Here is a 21,529-nt window from a genome sequence, read left to right as displayed (position 1 = left end):
CTGGATCGCACACACTGACACCATATATGTGTCAGTTTCAGGATTGACTGCACCTTTGACCCACCTACCTGGTCTTCCTTGAGGCATCTGCTTAAAGCTTAAGCTTCTCAGCCATCACTTCTCTTGGGATGGAGACCCATGTCTTTCTCCCTTCAGACTGGAGGTTAGGCTTATACTCACTGCGATATCCCAGCAGGTATGACCAGAGTTCAGCACCTGCAGTTTATTCTTTCTCCAATGGCTATAAGATTGTCCACCATTTACCAACCAACCTTTATAAACTTACATTTATTTGTAGGACAAAAGCATTACAGAGAAAACATATATGAATGAAAGAACCTAAATTATATGCTAAAAGCTTACCAGAGGTCACCCTCAGCCCTGACATAGGGCTTTAGTAGGTGTCAGTCTTTCAAACGCAACAACTGGGTTTTCCCTGTTGGTCCCAAGTTCATGTCAGTTTTTAGATCAGGAACCAGTTTCTCACTGCACAGTTCAGCTATTTCTTCATACAGCCTGGGCCTTTAATTTCCAGGATCAAGGAGCAAGTTAGATAAAGCCTAACGGCATTTTGGGCTATATAAGTAGGGGCATTGCCAGCAGATCGAGGGATGTGATCGTTCCCCTCTATTTGACATTGGTGAGGCCTCATCTGGAGTACTGTGTCCAGTTTTGGCCCCACACTACAAGAAGGATATGGAAAAATTGGAAAGAGTCCAGCCGAGGGCAATAAAAATGATTAAGGGGCTGGAGCACATGACTTATGAGGCGAGGCTGAGGGAACTGGGATTGTTTAGTCTGCAGAAGAGAAGAAATGAAGGGGGATTTGATAGCTGCTTTCAACTACCTGAAAGGGGGTTCCAAAGAGGATGGATCTAGATTGTTCTCAGTGGTAGCAGATGACATAACAGGGAGTAATGATCTCAAGTTAGAGTGCAGGAGGTTTAGGTTGGATATTAGGAAAACTTTTTCACTAGGAGGGTGGTGAAGCACTGGAATGGGTTATCGAGGAAGGTGGTGGAATCTCCTTCCTTAGAGGTTTTTAAGGTCAGGCTTGACAAAGCCCTGGCTGGGATGATTTAGTTAGTTGGGAATTGGTCCTGCTTTGAGCAGGGGGTTGGACTAGATGACCTCTTGAGGTCCCTTCCAACCCTGATATTCTATGATTCTATAAGTCAGTGGCCCTCTCCTGAGGGCATAGTTTCAAAAAGCTGGGTTCTTGCATAACTGGGGTTGTGTAATTTGCATTAACCATTCTCCAGGGATTCCCCAGGAAATCCACTTAACACTTATTATCGCAAGAGTCCATGCTTGTCTGGCACATTTCAACATAGTTGTTTTGAGTTTCTTGCACTTCCCAGGTCTCACAACTATCGCATCACCCCACCCCCAACAGAAGTGGGTATTAGCAAGTGTGGCTGTCTGGCACCCTCAGGAGAGCCATTGAATTAATTCCTGGACAAAGCATCAGTGACTGAGTTTGTATTCATTTTAACATAAATTACTTCAACATCATAATCTTGGAGTACCATTCTCCACTTAGCAGCTTGACATTCATCTGTTTCATCTGATGCAACCAGGTGAATAGTGAGTGATCTGTATATACAGTGAAGTGTTGTCCAAAAAGATAAGGCTGAAATTTGCTGAGGGCCCATACCACTACAAAATATTCTTTTTCAACTGTTGTGTAGTTTTACACTTGGAAGTGATTTCTTGCTCAGATACGCTGGGATGTCTCTTCCCTTTTCTTACGATTTTGCATCAGCCCAGTCCCAAGCCCTGTATTAGAGATGTTTGTAAAAACTGGAAATGGTTTGTCAAAGGCCAGGTTTATCAGAACTGGGTTTCGGGCTTCTTGCAGTTCAGACAAAGGTAAGGCTGCCCTGATTCCCCCTTCCAATCATAGAGTAACCCTTTCAGAGAGTCATTACGGACATTGTGTGGCCTCCTAGCAAAGTTACCTGGAGAAGGAAAAAGTATATTCTGGTACTAATAGATTATGTCTCTTGCTATCCAGAAGCAGTAGCTCTGAGGCAGACAAGGTGGCTGACACTTTGCTAAAAATATTTAACTGGGTGGGTTTTCCCCGTGAGGTTTGGACTGATCAGAGTCAAACTTTGTCTGCCCTACGTAAAGGGCTATGGAGAAATGTGTGGTTCAACACTTCTGGTCATCTTCCTACCAGCCCAGACTAACAGGCTGGTTGAGAGATTTAACGGAATCCTTGAAATGATGTTGAAAACGTTTGTGGACCAACACATCAATGATTGGGATAAATGTTTACCTTACCTGTTGTTTGTTTGTCTGGGAGATTTGCCAGCAAACCCACTTTAATACTTACTGTCCCAAAAGTCCATGTCTCAGTGGTACATTTCAGTATAGTCATTTGAACTCCTTATGCTTACCAGATCTTGCATCTGTCTCACCTTTCACCAGCACTAAATCCAAACATCTCTTTTGTGGTTCTATAGAGAGCTGACTAGAAAATGGTTTTCTCTTCTCACCAAAAATAAATAAATAAATGAACGAATAAATAAATAAAAATAAATCACATTTTAAAAACTTTTTAAAATCCCTTGTGGGGGCAAAAAATCAAAAACACACAATATTTTCACAGGAAGAGATTCCCAGAAAAGTTCCATTTTGGGAGAATCAAAACAGAATTCTTGTACTTGCTGGCTGTTGGATGGGCTCATTGGCCCTGCAGGAGTCTGGAAAAGCAGCTAGCTGAGGAGGTGGGCAGCCAGGAGCTAGCTGTCCAGGAAGTCAGCCAGGTGCATGGCCACCGAATAGCTCGGGGAGAGTGGACTGTCAGGATAGCTTGGTGAGCCAGTCAAGTGAGGAGCAGACCAATCTGGTGAGCCTGGCAGCCCACCAGCTGGGGACCAGGGGAACCCAGTCTGCCAGCTTGTTGCGCTGCTGGGAAGCAAGCAGGGGAGTCTGTCTGGTTGCCAGAAAACTGGGGACCCTCAGGAACCATGGATTCCAGGAGACCACCTGCCTGCCCAGTTTCCGTCAAAATTTTCATCCAGCTATAATTATTTGCAAATCTCTCATTAAATTATTATAGGTGAAACTGCGTACAACTAGGCAACTATAAAAAGATGAATGTAGGAATCTAACTTTAGCTGCCCATTTAAAAATGAAATCCTTGGCCATTTTGCTCTATTGTTTTGAGCTAAATGCCTTTTATAAAATAGGAATTCCATTTTAAATTTACACCCAACAATGAACCTTTATGGTTTGTAGAAGGAAATGTCTATCTGTTTTGGTGACTTTTGCAGGATAAGTTAACTGAGGCTTGATGTAAAGTTGGGGAATTTAAATCTGTCTTTCTGGGGGAGAAATGTATTATATTTCTGCAGCTTTTTTTTTAAATTCTTAGAATATTCTCAACTAAACTATTAATTTATGTAGTTTAAATTCCCCAACTTTACATCAAGCCTCTTGCATCATGTGAGTGAGGGTTTCAGGCTCCGGGACCCACAGGCCTGTTGTTTTTATTTGTCCAAAGTTCAGAAGGCAAGACTGTATAGCTATCAATAAAACAATTGTAAGATGCAGGGCCGGCTCCAGGTTTTCTGCTGCCCCAAGCAGCAAAAAAAAAAAAGGACAAGCCGTGGCAGCGCGATCGCAGCGCTCCACTCTTCGGCAGCAGTTGAGCGGCGTGTCTTTCGCTTCGAGAGGGACTGAGGGACCTGCTTCTGAATTGCCGAAGGCCCGGACTTGGCGCCCCTATAGCAGCCGGAAGGCCGCCCCTTTTTTATTGGCCGCCCCAAGCACCTGCTTCTTTAGCTGGTGCCTGGAGCCAGCCCTGCTAGGAAGTTCATCTTTCTTATATTAACCTTCTCCACAGAGGGAGGAATATTTGATCAAATCTATTTAAGCTGAAATTCATAGTCAAATACAAGTTGTAGATGTATTTTAATCATATCCTGTAAAGAAATTAACAGGAATAATATTTCAAATTCTCCTATCTTTATGTGAATGCCATTCCTTAATCTGTTAAAGAGTCCCACTGAGTTCAGATGTACTACTTGTGGAGTAAAGTACTGCTCAAGGTGAAGATGGCAGAATCTGACCTCAGTGTTTGAGAACATGAATAGGTTTTAAATTCCTAGTTTTTAAAATATGATCTGAAACAAGTAGCAGGTGGCATTGGCTGAGATTTTGCATTTCATTTTTATCTTGACTTTGTTTTCTGAAATGGCTCCTAATTTATCAGTATAGTCAAGAAGTGCTGGGGTGAGGGTGCCTGGATTGCTCAGATATAACAGCATATTGCTTACATTGCATACATAACTAATTTACATTCTTGCTGTAGCATTGCTGTTTAGTGTCACAGTTGGTTCTACCCTATTTTAGCTGCTCCATTTCTCTGTGTTAGCAGGATAATTCTGAAACAATCTGAATCCTTCACATGCCATCAGAGGTCACTTAGGGCATTAACAACTCCAATTCCATAAAAAGCTTCCAGGCAGCCTCTTGTAGGGATGTCCTGTGTCACTCATCAGTGAGACTCATCATCTGTGATAAGATCAGTGAATTGTTCTTGGTTTTGTTTTTTAAATTTATACTGTTGGGGGAGAGATCGGTGTATAACCAGGGCCCTACTAAATTCCATGAAAAATGCATCATGGAACATGAAATCTGGTTTCCCCCTGTGAAATCTGGTCTTTTGTGTGCTCTTACCCTATGCTATACAGATTTCTTGGGGGAGACCAGTGTTTCTCAAATTAGGGGTCCTGACCCAAAAGGGAGTTGCGAGGGGTGGTCACAAGGTTGTTTTAGGGAAGGGTTGCAGGATTGCCACCCTTACTTCTGCGCTGCCTTCAGATCTGGGTAGCTGGAGACTGGTGGCGTTGACAGGGGCTCCCGGCCAGAAGGCAGAGCCACCACCAGCAACAGCGCAGAAGTAAGGGTGGCATTACCAGACCATACCATTCTTATTTTTGTGCTGCTGCTGGCGGCAGCTCTGCCTTCAGGGCTGGGCTCCTGGCTAGCCACTGCTGCTCTCCAGCTGCCCAGCTCTGAAGGCACTGCTGCCGTCAGCAGCAGCGCAGAAGTAAAGGTAGCAGTACTGCAACCCCCCCTACAATAACCTTTTTTTGTTTTGGGTTAGGACCCCTAAAATTACACCACTTTGAATTTTCAAACGTCAATAGCTGGAATCATGACATTTACGATTTTTAAAATCCTATGACCATGAAAGTGACCAAAATAGACTGTGAATTTGGTAGAGCCCTATGTATAACTGTATCAACACGTATTTCCTTGGCTTCTTATAAAATGCCTGTCTCTTTCTTTCACACACTGTCAAACTTTTAGTCTAAGAGCTGCCAGCATTAAGAAGTTATCTCGGGAATAACTTGCTTTTCTCAATATATTGAATTTGAAGCACTATTAACTTTGAGTGCAAGTTTTGAAGGGTGCATAACTGGGCAAGTAGGATATTGGAGTATCGCTTTCTAAAACAAGTGATACAACTTCACACATTTTAACTTTTAACTATATTGTTAACACACCTGGAGTCTACTCCATTTAAAATGTGTTGTATTGTCCTTCAGAAATAGCTGCACTGGCATCCATCATCAGTGCTCCTAAAGGAATTAACCAGGATGTGATCTGTTGCATCCTGGGACCAGTATGTTCATGGTAGAAATTCTGAGGTAATGAATCATCCTTGGACTACAGCCTGAATAAGCCTCATGTGGGGATGAGTTATTCCTGTGTTGGGCTCCAGCCAATCCACAAGCTTGGGGCTGCTCTGGTGACTCTCAGAGCAGGTATGTAAGGTTCACAGGAGAAACAGCAGCCTATTCTGCTCAACGTCACTTCATCGCTTGGAACTCTGCTCTGCTTGATAGTGGTGACAGATTCCACTGGCCTCAGCCTGTTCCAGCCTCGCTCTTGCTCTAGTCTTGTCTCTGGCCTGCTCCAGCGTTGTTCTGGGTCCAGCCTAGCTCCCAGCCCTGCTGTTGTCGTCTTCCAGCCCTGCTCTTGACTCCTGGTTCCAGCTCCAACCCTTGGTTCTGACGCCTGGGCACAACCACCACTGCTCCAGCCACTAGGCATAACCTTCCTTGCCTTGGTTTTGACAGATATACCACTTAACAAATAGACTGTCAAATTCTGCACCAATTTCAGCTCCTGGTGTAGCACTCTGTAAAGCACATTACAGTCCTCTAATCTCAAGGTGACAATTATAAGGGTGAGGGTATTGAGGGCCACATCTGAAACAAATGGTCAAAATATCCTGGACTGTTGCAGATCAGGGGTGGGCTACTCTGATTTTTCTAACGATAGCTGGAAATTCAACTATATTGTTAACTTGAGTAACAAAAGACAGGTCTACACCTTCAGATGAAGGTGCAGATATAACCAATGCCATATTTCCATGTTGCCTCAATGTTGCTGCAGACTTATGCAATTTGAGGATCAGCCTGTTTTCTCTCATCCTTACCCCATCTGAACCAGACACTGGTAAAGACAAATGACTGCGCTGGATGTTTGATAAAACAGAGGCATAGAGCATCCTGAAAACACCACAGACAATGTTTCCTCACTAAGTCTCAATGGCCCTATCTAGATGTTAAACAGGAGAAGCGAGAAGATAGACCCAACATGAAAGTACACTCTGGGAGGAAGAGCAATTGCCCAGTAACACCCTTGTGAGAGCAAGAATTGAACAGTCAAGAAAAGCATGTTAAGAGCACTCTGTGTTTAATATAAGCCAGAGTGCCTGGCAGGCTACTGTTACCATGAGCATTGATTGTGCACACTGCTTCATAGAATCTTAAGAAGCTGATCATGCAGAAAATTAGATACTGGAAGAGATAGCTGGAAACTTTAAATGATGTCTTGTGTATGGTGGCATATACTGTCGATTATGTCTTCGGTAAAGCGATTCCTTTATTAAAACAATTCACGTTTTTGGCCAGGTGTGATTATGTGATGCCTTTCACTTTAGATGTGAAGATTTCACAAAACAATTAGCTACTACAGACTTTGTTTATAGTGCATGTCTTTGCCTTCTGAACTGGAAATTGAAAAGTCTTAGTGGAACTTACTGATATGGTGAAAAGGAAGTTTCTTGCAGGCCAAGTACAGTCAGTTTCTGCATATAGGGGAATAGCATCATCTGACTTGTTTTCCTCAAAGTTTATAAGAAATACAGATTGATGTGAACCAAAGTCTTAGCTCTAAATACTCGTTAACATTAGAAAGGTTCAAAATTTGAACCTCTATTCCACATTTTGCCATTGGTTCTATTTATGATTTATTGAATCAAAACCTCAGGTCAGGATGCCCTGGAACTTTTGAGGTGTTCCAAATTTTGAGCCAGATCTGAACTGTAAGTTTCAGGCTGATCTCTAACACAGAAGTGCTTCTGGCTCGGCTGTGGGAAGAATGGGAGCTACCTTCCAGGACAGGTGATGTTTTGGAATAAAACCAGTAGAAGTTTGAGAACAAAACTACTTGGCTGATCAGACACTTTCTCTTTAGGGCTGTCCACATCATTTAAGGTACCTCAGCTGGGAATTTGTCCCAAGTAGTAGATCTTGGTTGATTCAGACTATATCATAACACCAACTCTGAGGTCTCTCTCTTCACCAATTGGTATGAATAGGGCAAAACCTGATGAACTGTGATGATTCACAGAAAAGGGAGCTAACAGGCAAGTCATAAATGTGTGGTATGTGAGAGAGGAGTGGTATTTTGGATGAACTCTAAATGAGCTATTCATAGGAAAAGTTTAAATTTTCAAAGTTTGCCATGTAATGTGGACTATTCAGCTGGGGATCATTCCTGCTTAACTTCAACTTGTAGAACTGGAGGATTGATTCCAATTTGTAAATGTTAGGAAATTCACCGCGGTGAATTTGCAAACCCTCACAAAACTTTGTAAAATGGCAGTAGTAAAATTTTTCTAGAAGCTAAGAATAAAGATTTCTTTTGTGAGTAGTTCAGCTCTCCCAAATACTAAATATTTATGAAAGTAAATTAATTGCTGATATTCTTTCTTTGTGAAAAAATGTATTTGCATAACTTCAATAACATTTTTCTTTCTTTTTCAGTTTGCTAAAGATTACTTAGAATGTGGCCTGAGCAAGTCTTATAGTACATCTAGTAATATGCTTGGCATAGATCTCTGGAGAGGAAGAAGGTGTTGCTCATGTAATTTGCAGTTACCACCATTGTCCCACAGACAAAGTGAAAGAGCTAAGACACCTGACAGAGACATCCTCTCGAGACCAACAACTTTGCCTTTGCTAACGCCACCGAGTATTGCCATCACCACTTACCAGGACAGGTAAATTGTTTCAGATTCTTAAAATTGTTTTTATTTTTTGTTTTTTTTGAACAAGCCCTCAATATGTTAATAAATGGGCAGGGGAGGGATATAGTGGTTAAAATACTAAAGTCAGCATTTACCAACCAGTATCACATTATGGTGTCTCAAGTAGATTAGGAAATAACTGCAGTACGACAGTGTGGAATTTTGACTTTGTAGTGGTGAACACTGATGAAATTACTAACTTATATTACACTCTGTAGTCTGAACAAATGTAAAAGTTTTCCTTTGGTTAAAAATTAAAGGAGTATTTGAAAATGCTTATAAATACGTAAGTGCAGAATTGTCTGATATGTGTTAGAAATGACCTACAGAAGTTTATTCATGGAAGCAGTAGGATCTTTCTGGTTTTGAGGTATCTTAAGAGACTTTGAAATCCAACATTAGTGAACTTGTCAATGGAATACAAAATTAAAGTCACCCTGAGTCAAAGCCTCTTAGCTTTACAGCCTCCTGTCTAGATTTAGAATCTAGTCATGTGATGGGAAGTTGTGGAGGGAGGCATATCACTCTGGAAACTAGGTATGTCAGTTATAAATTAATGCTTTATTAGTTATGTAACTGACAAAAATCTCTGTTGGGAGGTAGATATTGAACTAAGTAGGTGTCTCTACTTGCCTAGAACCAGGCTTGAGATTGAAAGGATGTGCTCTAACTCTTTGGTAAGGTGGAGGAATAATGTATGAGAATATCCCAGGACAGCTGTCAAAGCCTCGCATGAAGGAGGAATGTGGTCTCAAGTCTCAGAGCTGCTCCCTATTGATATTCAGGAAAGGAAGACTGACCACTGGAGATGTCCATAATGAACTATATAGATATACTCGAGATGTCAGGAGTCTGAGTCAGTCATGAAATCGATGTGTTTTTGAGTTAGTTTTAAAGCCAGCTGAGCTTCTTACATTCAGATTTATTTCTGACCTCTGTTTATTTTGTTTTTCATTTTTTTTGTTTTTTATGTTGCTCATTTACCCACGGAGTTCCAGTATGGGGGAGTACCCTGTACCCTGCGATATTCACATAGATATTAAAAATGAGTAACACTAACTTAAAACATAGATGGGTTAGAAATGTTGATATCTGATGAAAACTGTTGGCCTGCACTGGAGTGTATATTATAGCTTTCAGGTTTGCAAAAGTGTGAGTCAAGGAGAATTATAGAATCTAAGCCTTCACATGGAGCTGCAGGGGATGTTTCTCTGCTATACTTAATAAATTGAACTATCAATGATTCATCTACCCATTATTGCAACTCCACTTCCATTATAAAGCCCTCTTTCAACATGCCTGTACTTTCTCAAAAATGTTTATCAAACTTTCTGTACTTGGTCTCAGCCAAAGAGTGAAAGGTTGTTAATTCTGCAACCACCACACTATATACACACAAAATATTTTGTTTTCAAATGCAAAGTCTATGGGTCTTGTGGAAGATCCTCAAAGGCAACACTGAAAATGAAAATATCTTGTAGGTTTTGATAAATCTTATGTTGGTAAACCAATGATTTAGTCGGTAGAAATGTAAAAGAATAAATCCCAGCACTGTGTGCTTTACAAATTTATTTGAAAGGCATTGAAACCACAGGCATAATTTCCCATGATTCTTAATACACTCTGCTGTAGCACCTCCTCTCTCCTTTATCCAACCTCCTTTCATCTGTACAACTTATTATTACTCTAGGAAAGAGGAAATATACTTTGATTTCACAGCATATACATTTTATGTTGTCTAGTACTTGAAGCCTTTTCAATACAGGGTCAGAGTAAGATGCATAAATCATACTGGATCAAATTCAGGCTCTGCCATTAATTGGTGGAGCTCACGTAGTAATCAATGGGATGTTGCACCTTATATCAGGGCTGTATTTCACCCATTCAGCTTGAATAAGAGTGGGCAAAAAAAAAGATTATTAGTGCTACGACAACCAGAATAATAAGTACCTGGAGCTAAATAATGGTGCTTGTCTGTTACATTCTTCTCATATAAGCCTTGTTATCTTAACTGAGTTCACTAACGTACTGCACTAGCATATGCCTTTGAATATAATCACTTTTAATGTTGTTGTGTGTTTCTTATTAAAATTCAGAACAACACATTATTTTCTGGAGCAATGCAATGCAGCCTTTTGTTTTCAAAATTTAAAGTAAGTATTAACTAGAAAGGAACAATCCTTGCAGTTACAGGTGGTATTATTAATTATCTTTAATAATTTGTCACTTAGCACAGTGTTCTAAATTCTATAGAAATATAAAAAACACAGTCCCTGCCCTAAAGAGCTTGTAAGCTAAAAAAAGACAAGAAAGAAAGATGAAGAATGGCGGAATGGGTACAATCTACAAGCAAAATGGTCACGCTCATGGTTAAGGCTGCAATTTTGACATGGAAATTTTTAGTAGATTTCACGGCAGAGGTGCGGGGATGAAATAAGTTGCAGAAAAGTCACCAAATAACAGTTTTTTGCTACATTAGCATGCACATCAGTATAGTGGGGGTGCTGAAAGGTGAGTTTGAAGGGCAGCAGTTGGAGAACGAGCCCAGCCAGCTCCCCGCTTCGGGCATTGCAGCCTGTAACATAGAGTTGCAGTGTCGCTCAGATTCGTTCCATCTACCCCTCTTCCTCCATCTGCAGAGGGGTAGATGGGCCAAACCCAAATGGTGTTGCGACCTAGTGTACAGGGTTGCAGCTGTTTAGATGAGGAAGAAGCTACCCAGCATTAAATCTAGAGATGGAGCTGATCTCTGAATCATAACTTTTTCAGAGTTCAGGTGTGTTTTGGATCCAGGGTTTTGAGTCACCACATTGTAGATTTTGAGTTCTAGCTGCAGAGTTCATATTTGGATCTGAACTTTCTTAAAGTGTGGATCTAGGTCTAAACTTCATAAAGTTCAGAGTTCAGAACTGGAGTTTCAATTTGAGTTCATCTCTAATAATCATATTTAGAGCAATCCCTAAGTATGCTCAGTGCGGTTACCCAACATCTTTCCTCAAAGCCCAGTTGCCATTCTGAACATGGAGTTACTCTCCAATCTGAGTAGTAGTAATACAGGAGCAATACAGAATGGACTTGGGTGTTCCAGGGAATTTTGGCTCAAGAATCGCAGTTGGTTGAGTAATAATGGGACAAAGTTACGAGAAACAGGCTTTCTGTTTTCAAATGGATTGAGCCTGTTGACTATGAAGGTTTGTCCCATATGATGCATTTATAACAACTTTGTTCGAAAGAGAGAATGGGGCGACTATTCATATGTGTTGTTTTTAAGAATGGATTAATCTTGGGCTCAGAGCATTGTTAATAGATGATTTAAGACCAAGAAAACTGTAAAGAATTATCATTAGTTCCTGATCAGTTCTCTTTACAACACAAGGGGGCGTTGCTGCACCTTTCTTCTAATACAGTAAAATTGTTGTATGCACTTGTCTGTGTGGTTTCATAACATCTGCTTTTCTTCTAGAACGATAAGCCTATAGAAAAAGTTAGTAATTAGCATTAACATGCCAATAATTAAAAAAAATCTCTCTTCTAATAGGTGACTGAAAAATCGCTGGCTTCTTATTTCCAACTTGTATTTTAAATACCCGTGTAGAGTCCTAAGAGAAACAATGGTGCTGCTGCATTTAAATGTTAATGTTCATGATTCAGAACCCTGATTTCCAACAAGCAACTATTGTTTCAGGAGAATCTTTCCTCCTCTCTCACCTTTTCAGAGCTAGGACCCAGCTTTATGTATAATGACATTTGATGTTCACATTTTTTTTGCTCCCCATTTTCTGACCGTTCTAATCATTGGTGTTTTGTTAGTAGTTCTGTGGTCTTGATTGCCTCATATATTATAGTGTGGAGTCCCAAAGTAAAATGTCTCAGGCTTCCATTGTGAGCCCTAGCCCATCAGAGAGCTTAAGTGAAAATTCGGAAGCCATAGGCAGAAATTCAGCCCTTTCTCTGCACAAGTGTGTTCACACTGTTAAGTCTAGAGGTCTAATAAGTCTAAGCTCTTCAGGATCTCAATCCTAGGAGGCAGGAAAGAAGCAATCTTTCTCTTTGAGGAAATTCTCAAACTTGAGTTCACAATCTGGTTCAATGATTGGAATACAAGAGTGTTTTATCAGTCCACACTTTCAGTTTGTCAGGGGTGGCTAATCCGGTTTATATCCCATGAAATATTATTATTATGGGCCCATAGACTCGAGAAATTGTTTGCCAAGATTATTCACTGAACTTAGCTTCTGTACTCAGACATCTTTTGTGTCTTCACAATCCTCAAAAGAATAAGGTGGGCAGATTTGCTATGATTTACTCAATAGTGAGTTGGTTGATGCTGTGGCAAAGGAGTTTATGAAATGGAGTACTCAAAATGAAACGCTGCTTAGAAATGTAAACATAGAGGACCTTGGTCAAAGGACTTCATATGGGTTTGCTACAGATGATAATTAAAGGCAATGGATGGATAGAGTACACACACTTTTGTCTGGATGAGGTCTAGTAGGAGAGCTGGCTTCTAGGACATTGAGTATAGTAAAACCTAGTTGAGGTTGCAGAGTATTGGACAAAAAGAAGGTAAATGCCTGAACTAATCTGTGGTTAGTATTAAGAACACTGAATTATGTGCACTTCAGGACTAGTACTTTAGATTAAGGATTTTCTCAGATAAAAAATAAGAACCACCATACTGGGTAAGACAAATGGTCCATCTAGCCCAGTATCCTGTCTTCTGACAGTGGCCAATGCCAGAGAGAACGAACAGAACAGGCAATTGTCGAGTGATCCATCCCCTGTCATCCCTCCCAGCTTCTGGCAATCAGAGGGTAGGGACACACAGAGCATGGAGTTGCATACCTGACTATCTTGGCTAATAGCCATCATTGGACCTGTCCTCCATGAACTTATCTAGTTCTTTTTTGAACCCCATTATAGTTTTGACCTTCACAACATCCCCTGGCAATGAGGTTCACAGATTGACTGTGTATTGCGTGACGAAATATTTCCTTCTGTTTGCTTTAAACTTGCTGCCTATTAATTCCATTGGATGACTCCTGGTTCTTGTGTTTGTTATGTGAAGAAGTAAATAACTCTCTTATTTGTTTTCTCCACACATTTTGCAGTCAGGATGCCAGCTAAATCACTTGCGTGCTGATAATCCTCCTGTGCTTTCCCACAATTTTCCCCTGTGAGCCCAGAGGGACAGACAAGGTCCCCGCAATTCACTGGGAAAGAATCCTATAGCCCCTCAGCTTAACACAGCACAAACAACCATGGATATGTCCCCAGAAGTCATAGTGCTACACAGTAACTTGGATATAGCTTTTAGTGTGGCTGCTCACACCAGAGCTCCTGTCACCCAGTTTCACTCTGCACTGAAGACATACCTGTCATTGTGCTGAAAGCAAGTGTGCAACACCAAGGATCAGTGTGTGCTTGGCACACCTCTTCAGTTTAATGAGGTGTCTGATTGTCTTTGAATCAAAGATTGTCCTGATTAGACCTTTCTGCACAGCAGTGGAATATTCAGGAGAAAGTGAAAGTAGGGATTAACGGCGATCCACAGAGAGGGGAAAGAGGAGTTTTTTATAGGTAGGTTTTGGACAGGCTGATTAACCGTGAAATGGAGTCTGCAAAGGAGGTTTGTACCATTTTGTGGGGAAAGCATATAGGCAAAGAGGAACCAAAATAATATAGAGCCAGTTGAGGAAGCTGAGCAAAGGAGCACTACAATTAAAGGGACACAATCAAATAATTTTAGACTCCAGTTTAGAAAGAAATAGTCCAAAGACTAAACAGAGAGTATTTCTTATCTATGCTGCCAGTACAAATATTTAAAGATGCATTTGACTTAGAACAGTTCTTACTAGGTGAGTGTAGACTTGTACATTGGAGACATTTTGCAGAGTAGACAAATCAATAAGACCTGTTCAGAAACTACTATACCTGGATTTTGTGTAATCCATATCTGTACTTGTAAAAACAAGTGTTATGGGACAGCTCATTATTAGGTGGTGGGCTTTGACACGAAAGGTGAGTCAATCAGTCTTAATAAAGATGTTTTCATTTCATTTGCTTATTATTCATTGTAACTAGTCATATTTTTTGTACTGACTGTTAAGTTATGACAAATATCTTCCTGGTGATCTCATAAGCATGATAGTTCACTTTTGGTACCAATGCGTATACTTCATTGCTCTGATTATCTAGCATATCATCTGTCTCATTTATAAAAACATTTTTAAGATGTCAGTCACTGTAGTATCTAGGCAACAGCTATAGAAACTCATACGTAATTCCAGAAAGGACTTTGTTCTCTACGCCTAGATCAGCCTCTGGTTTTGGTGGAGGTGTGACAGGGTACAGGGGCAACAACTGGTCCTTACTGAACATAGTAACTTCAGTTCAGGTTTCTCCTTCTCTTCCACAGATGTTCAGATTAGCTGCTTGAAAGGCAGAAGGGAAGGCGGAGTCCCACACCCACGGTCAAAGGATTGCATTGAATAGAAGGCTGAAGGTCTTTGGTTGTCTGGGTTTTTTTTGGTTTTCCCCTCTCTATTTTAATTTGATTAGAGGTCTGGGTAACTTAACCCTAGGGGAAAACTCTCGCTGAGTGTTATCTATATTTTGTTTCTGAGAGCCATTTCATCAGTTTACACATCATACTTCATGGGTTTTTCGTTTTTTGCTTTATCTTCCATGCGAAGTGCTGCATCTCCTTTACGCTATCATTGCTGAAGCCATTGTGAAAAGACGGGTCTTGCATTTTTCCTTGCACTCTTAAATTTGGGCTCATTCTGATCTCCTTTTGTAAAGTATTTCAGAGTTTAGGATTCTATGTTGAGTCTCACTGTTCATGAGAATAGCTAAAAGAGAGCAAGATGACAAATATCCCTGTCTAACGTATTGACTTTTAAACTTAAAGGTGGTTAGGGAGTTTGTATATGGTATTGTAATGCATTTGTTAGTGTGCCAAGAAGAATTTAGTAGAAATATTTGGATGTCACATCTTGGAAATATAACTTTTTTCACTATCTGGTAGTGGGTAGTTGTGACAAACTGGGAAAGTTCTTAATGTTTTCTCTGAATACTGTGTTGGTGCCTCAGTGTACCCTAGGCAGTTCTTAAGTATCTGGCAGAGCAAAGGGCCAGTGCACCTAAATGCCTGACACTCTGTCTCTTAGCAACTGATGGCCTGGGCCCCTCCTCTGCAAAGGTGCCAGCTGAAGGTGTTGGAGACAAAGAGATCAGGTGACCTCCTGGCCCGAGAAAGGGGCTGAGCGGAGAGGAGGGGCTGGAAGGGGTTGTTAGTCTGGAGCTGGCTGAGGGCAGACGTGGGGGTCTGGCTCACTGACCCCCAGAATGGACCTGGCCGAGGGGTCCGTTTCTCTATACCTACAAGCTCTGTTTTAGACCCTGTTCCTGTCATCGAATAAATCTCTGTTTTACTGGCTGGCTGAGAGTCACGTCTGACTGCGAAGTGGGGGTGCAGGACCCGGTGGCTTTCCCAGGAGCCCGCTGGGGCAGGCTCGTTGTGGGAAGCGCACGGAAGGGCAGAGGATGCTGAATTCTCCAAGGAGAGACCCAGGAGGTGAAGACGTGTGAGCTTCTTGCCCTGAACAAGTCTGCTCCAAGGGAGAGGAGGCTCCCCAAAGTCCTGACTGGCTTGGTGGGGAGCAGTTCCAGAGCATTGCCTGGTGACTCCGTGACAGTAGTTATCGATGTATGCTAACTTTAAGGGAGAGTAATGGGTGGGCTGAAATGATTCACAAGAACATAATTCCAGCAAGGGGTTCCAAAGACATCCAAAGCCATGAGAATAAATCAGTGGATAAAGAAAAGCAAATTTGTCTCCTTGTACTTGAAAATCTCAGCACAGTTCCAAGAACACTTTATGACTGACATTATATGGATGTGTATGCTGAGACAGAAAGTAGTTGATTTTAAGCAACTGCAGTACCTGACAATCCCAACAGGGTGCAAACAAACCAAGTAGCATTCAGTAAGGGTTAATTCTGCTATATGTGATTAAGCTTAAGCAAGGATTTTAAAGTTGCCATGCATTTTATAGGATACTGTGCATTACTGCACTCCTCTTTACAGGCTCTCACATGTTGACAGAAATTACAGCAGATTTAGTACTTTTTCTTTTTTTTACTTTCCAAGTTTCTTATTGTTGGTTAGCTAAATTGTCTTAAAATCTGCTTCTATCATGACTGAAATTATACAATAGTCCATCTGCAATGTCGAGATTGTGGCGTGGAGTAACTCGTGATGAGTCTGTCTGTAGCTGAAATGTCAATATATCTTTGTCAACACTGTAGTTTATTAAAAAGAAAAGTTTGAGAGATCAAAAATAGGGTACATTTTTATGGAAGAAGGAAAAAAGGACATAACTGATAATTTTTTAAAGTTTATTTTCTGTCATATTCTTTCTTGGGTTACTGGGACTAAAATTTAGGGTATGTACACAAAGCCCAGAATAACTTCACAAAGTTGCCTTGTCATTGCTTGCCCTATGATCACTAAATAATTGCACCAGGAGTTATATGTATTTAATATTTCCCTATACCATGTCTAACACTATTTAGAATATAAAATCACATAGAACACGTGTTTCATTAACATACATGGTACTGTATTATGACATGAACTGTAAACAATTAACAGACAATGATTGAAAGGCAATAAAGTCAAGAAAAACTAAGCTATTTGCAAACAAAATAATGTGTATGCAGACTCTAAGGTAATACACACATGAAACTGTGTGCACAAATGATGCCTGGAATAGAGTATTCAGAGGTTGGTTGGCTCTTCAAACTGTGTTCTAAATTTAAGAGCCTTTTAGGCAGTACATGCATAAATTTTTGTCCATATTTTGTAAGAGTTGTTAAATTATATTTAGATGTCCTTGTCTATTTTTCATTACTGAAACTGAAGTAATAAATCAAGGCAAGATGAAAGAGCAAGCAGGGAAAGAATAATCTTTCCATCTTGAGTCAAAACAGCCAAAATCATTCTTTTACCCTGTAGTTTGAGACGATCTGCTGAGTTAGATTTGAACATAGAGCCTGATTCTGATCTTACACCAGTTTTACACTTGTGTAATTCCGTTTACTTTGGTAAAGTTATGCCAGGGTAAATGAGCAGAGAACCAGGCCCATATAAGTGGAGTTGTGTTTAATTTTATCAAGTTGAGTAAATATATTGGACCAATAACATGTACATAAGGCCCATCCCAAACCACATGAATATAATCTATTATGAACATATTTCTGAGAAGAGATCACACTATTAGCATTAAATGTAATATAGACTAAATATATTTGGTAGGATAAAGATTCTGTAAAGCCATTTAAACTGTAATTCTTAAAGATCTGTTGAAATACGTATGACATTAATGGCCCAATCCTGTTAAATCCTCAGTTGCTTCATGGCAGTTGAAGGAAAATCACTTCAGTGGGAGTTGGTGGGTTTTGACAGTTCACAGGATTGAATTCCTACGTGAGCTAGTGATTCTTGCTATTCTTTATAAGAAAATTGCAAATTTCTTATCAGGATTTAAAACTCTTTTGAACTTTCTGGTTTTATACAAGCTTTTACCAAAATCTTAATGAATCGGCAAAATTAAGTGGTGCCGTGTGTGTGTGTCTGTATACTATTGTTACTTATCCAGCAATGACACTTTCTCCTGCTTTGGTCACTCTGAAGCTTCTAACTTGTAAGTATTTTTATCACTTTGGCTGAGGTCAAGATCCAGAGACAATACATTAAGGGTCTGATCCTATATTTCATGTTCATCCCAAATGCCCACTGAAGTCAGTGGGAATTTGCAGTGTACCAGGAGTATAGGATTACAAAGGAAAAATACATTGATAAATCCTAATGCCATCTGCAGTGTCAAGAAATCCATTGATTGTAGTACTTTAAATTGTTCTCCAGGTGATGACAGCAGACAGTAAATTATGTGCATCAGTAGAATAAGCCAACAGGATGTTGGACGGCAGAGACTAGTAAGACCACACATTCAGAAGTATACTGCATCCAGTTCTAGACACCTCCATACCAGCAAGAAGCTGATAAATTAGAATTCATTCCTGGATGAATGGAGGAAGCTAAAATTACTAAGAAGCTGGAGGTATTGATCTGTGAAGAAAGATTACAAGGCCTAATTATGTATAGCCAGTCTGGAGAACTAAGCAGGAGGTGTGTGTCAATCATAACTGTGTACAAATAGTTGAGGAGGAGAAGAATTGTTTATGGAAGTATAAAGCTATAATTAGGACTAATGGGGTACAATAGAGATCAGAAAAATGTATGCTGACTTTTTTGAGGGAAATGTTTCTAATGGTTTTATCTGTTTAAACTGGAATAACCTCCTGGAGAAATGGTGGGCATCCCACTGTTTAGATAATTTCAAACTGAACTGTACAAGAACTAGAGAATATATTTAGAGAGTAATCTTAAAATGGCTGGGGGAATAGGCTAGTTAATCTAATAGGTGGCTCTGATTTTATGGTGATAGATGCCACTATAAGAACCAAAAAAAAAATTGTTTTTTGAATATCTGTGATTTTTATCTGTGTATTTACAGCATTTAAAATATTTAAATGTAAATGCCTATAGGCTTTACATAAACATATAGTTTTTTTCTTGTAATTATATCATTAGCTGCTGTAGAGCTTAAATTTGTCTGTACATAAGACTTCTGAGAACACAAGTTTAATCATTCTGATTAAATACAGATCTTGTACATCAAAAGCCTGTGCTGCAGTTCTTTGGGGCATGCACTCATCTTCAAAAAGGAGGTCAAGTATACTCTTTGTAACATCTAATGCACTCTATGGGGGAAATGTTTTTTAATTACAGTGCACTGTTTCTGGACAATATAAATGATAGTTTAGCTTTGAAAAGAGAATTACTGTGATTACCACAAGTCTCCTTGACAACAAGCTAGATGTAGAGAATATTGAATTGTTTTAGAGCTGGATACAGACTTAAAGGGTTTCATCTGTGCAGTGATTGCTTTGTTCTTTTGTGGAAATCATTCTGAAATACTATCTAACACCTTTAGGAACTGCCCTTTCATACTGAACATTGAAATTAATAGGAGTTGCAGTAGGTCAGATCCTTTCAGGATCAGGTCCTTTGGCTTTCTTTTGCTAGACCCTCCAATAGAGATCCCTAGATGTTTTCATTCTCTCCCACTAACCTGGTATATGTATCCAATGAACTTCGAAAATATGAAAACAAAATTTTAAAGGACTCTTTGCATTTATTTATTAAAAGGAAGGATTCAGGTGTTCCCTTAGGCTTATTTTCTGTTTCTAGTTAGCTTACGATGGTGAACTGTAAGAGCAGATATACTGTGGGAAGGCTGAAGATGTAATAGTTATGACACAGTCCCTATATTGTCCACTCTTCTACAGACACTTCTGTGGGAAACAGAAACAAAGTTCTCAGAGGTAGAGAACTATTTGGATTTGATTATCTCCAGACATGAAATGAGCAACTAGTCATGATAAGAGGGGCTGTCTAGCTTGACAAGAGGGGAAAAAAATCTTCATTTTTTTTTTGTCATTTCAAGAGCTACATTTTTAACACTTCAAAAAGGTGTGAAGAGGTGGGAGGAGGAAGTATGTATTAGCTAACTTGGAGATTTTTTTTCTCTTTGTTCCAGTTTCTCTACCCTCTTGAAGGAAAAGTTGTCAAGTTTCCTAAAATGTGCACAAAAGAATTACAAGATGTGTTTAGTTTAAATAAGAACTGAATTCTACCCGTTTCTCCCTCACCATTAAATGTTCTTACTAAAGAATTCTTCCTGTCTTCACTTGGTCAAATCTCCTATTAACTTCAGCGGGGTTTTAGCCTGAGTTAAGATGAAATAAGGGGTCAGTGGCAGACACATAATTAAAACTCTAGACCTCCTGACTCTCAGACCCATGCTTATTTCTCCAGATCACAGTGCCTGACTTCCATAGGAACTGAACGTCCACAGCTCCCGTTGACTTCAGTTATGGTTGTAAATCCTAAACACTTCTAAAAATCAGGCCCACTGTCTCTCTATCTGGATATCCAACTAATGAGCCACTAATTGTGTAATCCTATCACCCAAAGTTTGTGTTTAAGTGTCTTTGTGCACATCATATAGGAAGACTGCTATGAGCCAAGAACCCCTTAATGCCAACTGGCAAAGGGGGTTACAGGAATGTCCTGATTCTGGTATGTACATTCTGCTTCACCAAAGAATGCCATGTGAGGTCTTACATGAAAGCCAGGATCACACTGGTCATTTAAAATAGTTTGAAATGTATGTATGGGTACTATGTAAGGAGCTGTGTATATAAACTGAAAGTGTTTAAAGTCTGTATCAAGGCAGTGTTGACAAACAGATTTTTCTGTCAGACAAGGGATGTTTATTCACATCTCTCTCTCTCTGTCGAGATGTAAATTGAGCTTTATAAGTTAACATAATAGGTCTCCCATTACCCTTCTAAACTGAATGCAATTGAATATTATAAGAATTGCAGAAAGGAACTAACAGTTAGGGAAACACAGAGGGGAAAGAGAACGTTATCCTGAAATACATTTCAAAGATTTGCTGGACTGTATTTGGAGAACAGAGAAGACATCCTGCTGTCCTGCACCTAGGAGGTAAACGGGCAATGTGTTTACATTCATGAAAAAAGGATCACAACCAGCATTGGTTGAAAATGCTGCAGAAGCTTTTGGGTAAGATAAGACTTCTTTAGACACGAGGCTGGCCTTTTAAGTTTTTCATCTCTGGAAAGCAAGCAGTAATGTTATTTTATATGTAATCTTTGTTTCCATTATCCTTACTCACCGTTTCTTGAATCCTTGGTAATAAACTTATCTTTGTTTTCACATTAAATATATCTAACTGCTGTGATGCGAAGCAAGGTGGTGGTCCTGAATTGAATCATACAAACTGGTGTGTACACTGTTACCTGGAGGACAGCAGACCCCTGGTGTTTCTGTGAGTGTTCGGTGGATAAGGAGCGGAACACTATAGCTGAAAGCTTCAAAGGGTTTTGGGAACTGAGCTGCACCCATTGTTAACCTGGAAAGCAAAGTAAGGGCTAGCATAGTCCAGAGGGGAGAGTATGTGTGGCCAGCAGGCTGGTGGTGTTGGGAATTGACTCCCAGCTCAGCAGAAGCAAGTCTCCCTGGAGGTAGGGG

The 21,529-nt window shown here is 40.1% G+C and overlaps 1 protein-coding gene across 2 annotated transcripts in view; it reads left to right on the top strand.

Moving 5' to 3' along the window:
* PDE4B (phosphodiesterase 4B) overlaps positions 1 to 21,529 on the top strand; it is a 378,929-nt gene that overhangs the window by 49,099 nt on the left and 308,301 nt on the right. For both annotated transcript variants that reach the window (XM_030572883.1, XM_030572884.1), the window contains exon 3: positions 8,079 to 8,314. In XM_030572883.1, the coding sequence (XP_030428743.1) occupies positions 8,079 to 8,314 (236 nt within the window). The remainder of the gene's footprint in view (positions 1 to 8,078; positions 8,315 to 21,529) is intronic.

The sequence above is a fragment of the Gopherus evgoodei genome, chromosome 8 (assembly GCF_007399415.2).
Source record: "Gopherus evgoodei ecotype Sinaloan lineage chromosome 8, rGopEvg1_v1.p, whole genome shotgun sequence".
NCBI classification, from domain to species: Eukaryota; Metazoa; Chordata; order Testudines; family Testudinidae; genus Gopherus; species Gopherus evgoodei.
Note: the sequence above shows the minus strand (reverse complement) of the source record. Positions and strands in the feature narration are given on the sequence as shown.